We start from the raw sequence: 6,808 nt of genomic DNA, 5'->3' as shown, positions 1-6,808 counted from the left end.
GGGGTTCACTGGGGTGGAGGACCTCGGTGGTGAGGGGTGGGGGGGCCCGGTGGTGATGGGGGACCGGTTTGTGATGAACCCGCCTGCCTGCGCTCTCCAGCTGTGGTCCCGGGCAGGCCTGGAGAACATAGTCGGTGTGGCCAGGGGGCGGGGCCGGGCTCCAGGGGGCGGGGCCTGGCTCCCGGGGGCGGGGTCTGGCTGCCGGGGGCGGGGCCGGGGACGGGTCCTGGCTCCAGGGGCGGGGCCGGGCTGCCGGGGGCGGGTCCTGGCTCCAGGGGCGTGTCCGGGGGCGGGGCCGGGCTGCCGGCGCGGTGACGTGCGGTGTGCGTGGGGTGCGCGCGCGCGGCGGGCGGAGAGCGGGCGGCGCGGCGGGCGTTTGACCCGAATTAGCGGAGCTCACGGGCGCCCGGCGGAAAATCCAAACAATAAACCCGGGCGGGCGGCGGCGGCGGCGGGCGGCAGCGAGGCGGGCGATGGAGCGGAGCGGCGCTGGCCTCCGGCACCAGGCTCACGGCTGCCCCCGGCGCTGAGGTAACGGACCGGCCTTTGTGATCGGCGGCGAGGGTCCCGGGCCCGGGCCACGCCTGACCCGACCCCCGACCCCGTCCCCCGTCCCTCAGCGGCCCCGACCCTTCCCCCGGCCCTGGCCATGAACTTCCAGTCTCCGCCCGCGCTGCTGGCCGGCTCCCCGGGCTCGGGCTCCGGCTCGGGCTCGGGCTCCGGCTCCGGGGGCTCGGTGTCGGTGCTGGGGCCGCCCGGCGGGGCTCTGGCCCTGGGCTGCGGCTCGGGCTCCGGCTCCATGCCCGTGCTGTCGCACTCGGGCTCCGGCCCGGCGGCGGCCGCCTCCCCGGCCCCGGCGCTGTCCAACTCGGCGGCCATCCGGGCGGAGATCCAGCGCTTCGAGAGCGTGCACCCCAACATCTACGCCATCTACGACCTGATCGAGCGGGTGGAGGACGTGGGGCTGCAGAACCAGATCCGGGAGCATGTCATCAGCATCGAAGGTAGGACTGGCCGCCGGCCGCACACCGGTTGTTGCAGCGATAGCAGGCAGTGGCACCGACACCCGGTCCTGGCCCGGTTATTGCAGCGATACCCCTCGCCAGTGGGAACCGACACCCGGTCCTGGCCCGGGGATTACACCCGGTCCTGACCCGGTTATTGCAGCGATACCCCTCGCCAGTGGGAACCGACACCCGGTCCTGGCCCGGGGATTACACCCGGTCCTGACCCGGTTATTGCAGCGATACCCCTCGCCAGTGGTACCGACACTCGGTCCTGGCCCGGGGATTACACCCGGTCCTGACCCGGTTATTGCAGCGATACCCCTCGCCAGTGGTACCGACACTCGGTCCTGGCCCGGGGATTACACCCGGTCCTGGCCCGGTTATTGCAGCGATACCCCTCGCCAGTGGGAACGACACCCGGTCCTGGCCCGGTTATTGCAGCGATACCCCTCGCCAGTGGGAACGACACCTGGTCTTGGCCCGGGGATTACACCCGGTCCTGGCCCGGTTATTGCAGCGATACCCCTCGCCAGTGGCACCGACACCGGTTACTGACCCGATAATTACATCCGTTTCTGACTCCCGATTATTGCATCTCCTCTCTCACTGGTGGGAACCAACGCCGGTTACTAACCGCCGATTATTGCATCGTTTACTGACTCTTGATTATTGAATCGATATCGTCTCGCTGTTGGGAACCACATCGATTACTGACTCCCTATTATTGCATTAATATCCTCCCACTATTGGGACCAACACCGGTGACTGACTCCCCATTATCGCACCGATACCCTATTGCTTTTGGGAACCGATACCGTATACCGACTCCCGATTATTGTATCGATACTCTCTCACAGTGGGGCACCAATATGTTTTATTCATTTCGGATTAATGGATTGATATCCCTTCACCACTGGGCACCAGCACTGGTGACTGATTGCATCCATACCCCTCGCTACTGGGCTAGTAGTGTTTCCCGATTATTTTAACGATTCCTCTTCACAGCCTGGAATCTGCAGGGATTACTGATTTCCTATTATTGCCTCGATACCTTTCCTGTCTGGGCACCAACACAGTTTACTAACTCCCGATTACAATATAGATAAACCATCAGCACCGCACACCTGCACCCATTGTTGCAAACGTCACATCGGTATTCCCTGGTCACCGCCGCACTAACAGCGATTATAATTCGATTAGTTGGAATCGAGATATCTGCGTTTATTTCGTCTTAAATATTTTTATTGGTGTTTAATAATTGAAGTGGATTGTGATTATTCGGAATATGTGTTCTGTAAATTCTGTATTGAATGCATTCCCTTGGGTGTATTATTTAGAATATTTGCCGGGGAGTTCTATATGGGGAGTTTGATTTGTTAAGGTCTGTTCAAATGGACTCGGGAGTTTAAGAATGCACAGGAGGTTATCTTAAATTATGCCATTATTGTGTCAAATGATATGTTAGTTAATGCTGAGTACATTTGTGAATTGAATGTGATACTGGAGTTATTGATACAACTGAGCTTATTACATTTGAACACCGAGGTCTGGGTTGGTGGCACATTTACTGAATTAAGGTGCATCTTCTTGACATAAGCAAATAATTATTTTTTTACCTGTAATTTCATTTTAGAGATTGCATGAATTATAATTTGAAGAATAAAGATCAACTTCAACCGATTTTGGTTATGGGGAGTGGATTATTTTGTCGTTGCCAGCCCTGTTGATTACACAGCTAAGATTGGATATACATTCGTTTCAACGTTACATGCCTTTAATACGCGTGCTTATTGTAATGAAATGGAGGTGGGCCAACAACTAAATTTAAAATGAGAAAATTTTAGAAACACTCTAGCATTAAACATAAACACATTTACGGGGATAAGATGTGGTGATCCAAGATATTAATGGAATATCCCTTTGTACCTGATAGGTGTTTTTTTTCATTTCTAACACTGAAACAAGGTTTTGGTGTTAAAGGGACACAGTTTAATCTCACCTGATTCTGTACCTTGCTGGTATCTTTTGTTGAATCCTGTGCCAGAAGGGAAGAGGGTATTTCTAGAACTTGGTTGGAGCTTGAACTTATCAACACATTTATATGCTACAATCCTGAACAATGGAGCAGCTTTGATGCACGGTGCAGAGCCCTGAAATTGGCTGCATGTTTGCTTGTTTATGTAACATGATCAGAGTGGGACACTGAGTACAAATAAAAGTGAAATGGGCAACCTGAACACTGGTGCTGTGTAACACTGTCGCAGTCTGAATGAAGACCTCATCGAATTGACAGCTCTGCAGCATTACCCAGCTGTTCAAGCACTGCACTGTGGTTGGCAGAAACGTGATTATATCAAGCCATTTGTTTCAGCGAAATCCATATCTGGAAAACTCCATCTTGTATGAACCTAATATTAGTTCTAATGCAGCATTGTCACAGTTATAACAGTGTGTGGGTGTCCCAGTAATTTGGAGCATGTGGTGAACACTGGTTTACTTGACCACTGGAGGAAACTAATGGACAAATAAATGAATTCCACTCCAGAGCCTACCAATGGGTGCTTTCTTGTGTGGCTTCATTTTATTAAAATATTCCTATAATTTGTGTGCGTGTTAATAAAGAACTGTTCATGATATTGCATTGGATCATTGTAGTTTGCTAATGGCTCATTGATTGTTCGTCCTTGCCCCTTGACCGTCAGTTCGTTCTGCCTTTTATTTGTGCTTGAAAGCGAGGTTTAAGTTTCTTTGACAGCTGCGGGATGATTATCTTGCCTATAGTGGAATGTGCATTCAGAGAGTGGAGAGGTGTGGGGATAATTGCTCAGGGTTGTATTTTATTTTCCCAATTCCTCAATTAGTTTGTTAGAAATAAAAATGACGAGGATTCAATTAAACCGAATGTGGGGAGAAGATTAGAAGTGAAGCAGCAATGGTGTGAGGGAAGGCTTCGCGATGGTAGCAGTGGATTAGTAAAATGGCAGAGAGGTAGCAGGGCAGTTTCACTTGGATAACTCGGGAGTGTACATTTTGGGGGGAAGCACATGGAATTGGTGTATAAATACAGTGGAAAACATTCAACACATGGAGTCTCAAAACAATTTAAAGCTTAAGATAAATTTGAAACATTTTGGACATCTGTTCCCCCACCAGGATAATATAGGTGGTATCTTAGACAGTGAAGAGTGTTATCAAAAATTATAGGGTGATCTTGATCAGCTGGGTAAGTGGGTCCAGGAATGGCAAACGGCATTCAATTCAGATAAGTGCGGTGATGCATTTAGGGAAGTCAAACCAGGGTAGGACTTTCACAGTGAAAGGTAGGGCCCTGGGGAACACTATAACAGAGGGACCTAGGAGTAAACGTACATAATTTCCTGAAAGTGGTGTCACAGAGAAGTGTTCATGAACCATTCAGAAATCTGATGGCAGAGGGGGAGAAGCTGTTCCTGAAACATTGAGTGTGGGTCTTCAGGCTCCTGTACCACCTCCCTGATATTAGTAGCATGAAGAGGGCATGTCCTGGGTGGTGAAGGTCCTTAATGATGGATTCTACCTTCTTGAAGCACCGCCTCTTGAAGCTGTCCTCTGGTGGTTAAGAAGGTGTTTGGCATGCTGACCTTCATCAGTCAGGGCAGTTATAGGAGTTGGGACGTCATGTTGCAGTTGTACAAGATGTTGGTGAGGCTGTACCTGGAGTATTGTGTACAGTTTTGGTTGCCTTGTTATAGGAAAGATATCATCAGGCTTGAAAGAGTGCAAAGGATTTACGAGAATGAGGCCAGGAGGTGAGGTTGGGTAGGCTAGCATTGGAAACTGAGCCGTGACCTTATAGAGGTGTATAAAATGATGAGGGACATAGGGTAATTACATAGTTATTTTCCCAGAGAAGGGGAATCAAAGACTGGAGGGTAAAGGCTTAGGGTGAGAAGTGAAAGATTTAAAAGGGACCTGAGGGGCAACTTTTTCACCCAGAAGTGGTGAGTATATGGAACGAGCTGCCACAGGTAGTGGGTGAGGCAGGTACATTAACAACATTTAAAAGAGAGTTGGACAGGTAAATGGATAGGAAAGGTGCCAAACACGGGCAGATGGGACCCGCTTAGATGGGCATCTTGGTTGGCATAGACCGGTTGGGCCGACGGGCTGTATCACTCGGACTCCTCTCCTGCCATGCCTTGCATCTTTAGGCCAGTCTCCTGACTGTTCCTTGAAGTCATCTAAAACTGCAGCCTGTGACCTAAATCACACCATGTCCTGTTCCCCAAACACTGAAGTACACAGACAGCTGGTTAAGCAATGGCTTGGATTTAAAATACTTCCTTGATTGCAAGTCTCTCTCCCCACCCCCCATGGTCTTGCCCCTCCCTATGTCTGTAATCTGCCCAACCCCATAACCTTCTGACATTTCTGTGCTCCTTTTACTATGGGCATCCATGCGTTGACCTCTGATTCCCATCCTAAATCTCTACCCTGTCTCCTGAGGTGCTCCTTAAGACTTGCCTCTTTGATTAAGCTTTGGGTCATTGACCCTCATAGCATTTGGTAGCAATTGTATGAAGAGGGTGGCTTTGATATGACAGAGGTGCTATATAAATGCATATAGTTGCTATGAGTAAAGAGCAAAGTTGTGAGTAAAAAGCTAGGCATATATGTGGCTAATAATATTTATGACTAAGCTAAAGTATTGTGTGCAGCTTTGCGACCTCCTTGAACAAAGTATTAAAACTATATTGGTAAGAATCATCTTTGTGTTCAGTTGAAGGAGTAAAAAATGGAAGCAATTTTAGTTTCATACAGCTGCAGTGTAGTAAAATATGTTCACAGTTCAATGGAGGGATATGGATCATGTACACGCAGAAGAGATTTAGTTTAATTCGGCATCATGTTCGACGCAGCCATCGCGGGCTGAAGGGCCTGTTCCTGTTCTGTACTGTTCTATGTTCCGTGTTAATATCAGAGATGAGATACAGTTGCAGAATTGGATGTTGAATTATATGTGTGGATATGTAGGTTTGTTTGCTGTTCCCAGAACAATATGAACTTCGTTTTAGACAGTTTTACCTCTGGTTAGTTGTACCCATTTTGAATGTCTTTTGGGCAGCATCTGGAGCTGTATGATCAGGAGTCTTTTGTTTTTAATTTCTCTTTTTCCACCCCTCCCCCCCCCTGGATTTGTATGAAAATGTGCATGCCCTCAAATAATGTTCCTCAGTTAAATTTGTCAATTGATAACCTTTGATCTGGTGGCTAAAGTGCAAATACTGGCTGATACCATTACGTGTTCAGGGTTTTCCCTGTCCTTTTTTTAAACCAAACAGCTTCAGTCTTGGTAGTGAGTTTAGATTTTTTTAATAATAAAATTATTCCAATTTATTCACCTATTAATTATCATTTTCAATTACTAATATAGGGTATTGTGATTTGTAGGGTTTAACACAATGCATTTAGCAGTATTTTATCTTTTTGATTCATGTGTTCTGTATTTTCTTTGTGGAGTTAAAAAATATTGTAAAAAGAGAATTTGTAGATCTGTCAAACGTTCACAGCCAAGCCCTAATGTCACAGTAAGTGCACAGTAAGTAAATCCAGCTCTGGCTGGATTTCTTTCCTGTTATCAAACTCCCTCTAATTCACAGGCCTCAGCCAACCAAACCCACCATCCAGCCAGGTAGTGATGTGAATAATGTGAGATTACATTGACTGGGTCCTGCAGATTGCTGAAGCATTGCAAAGATTGTTTATATGATACCATGGGAAGAAACAGGACTGTGTGTGCCATTCAAATGGGAATAATCTGA

At 48.4% G+C, this 6,808-nt stretch overlaps 1 protein-coding gene across 1 annotated transcript in view; it reads left to right on the top strand.

Annotated features, from left to right (window-relative positions):
• Window positions 1–508: 508 nt before the first annotated feature.
• The window catches only part of agap3 (ArfGAP with GTPase domain, ankyrin repeat and PH domain 3), a 432,488-nt gene continuing 426,188 nt past the window's right edge, over window positions 509–6,808 (top strand). Inside the window, exon 1 of the mRNA XM_052023939.1 lies at window positions 509–1,004. Within this exon, the coding sequence (XP_051879899.1) occupies window positions 650–1,004 (355 nt within the window). The 5' untranslated portion in view covers window positions 509–649. The remainder of the gene's footprint in view (window positions 1,005–6,808) is intronic.

Source organism: Pristis pectinata, chromosome 9 (assembly GCF_009764475.1).
Source record: "Pristis pectinata isolate sPriPec2 chromosome 9, sPriPec2.1.pri, whole genome shotgun sequence".
Classification (NCBI taxonomy): domain Eukaryota; kingdom Metazoa; phylum Chordata; class Chondrichthyes; order Rhinopristiformes; family Pristidae; genus Pristis; species Pristis pectinata.
This window is presented reverse-complemented; position numbering and strand designations above follow the sequence as displayed.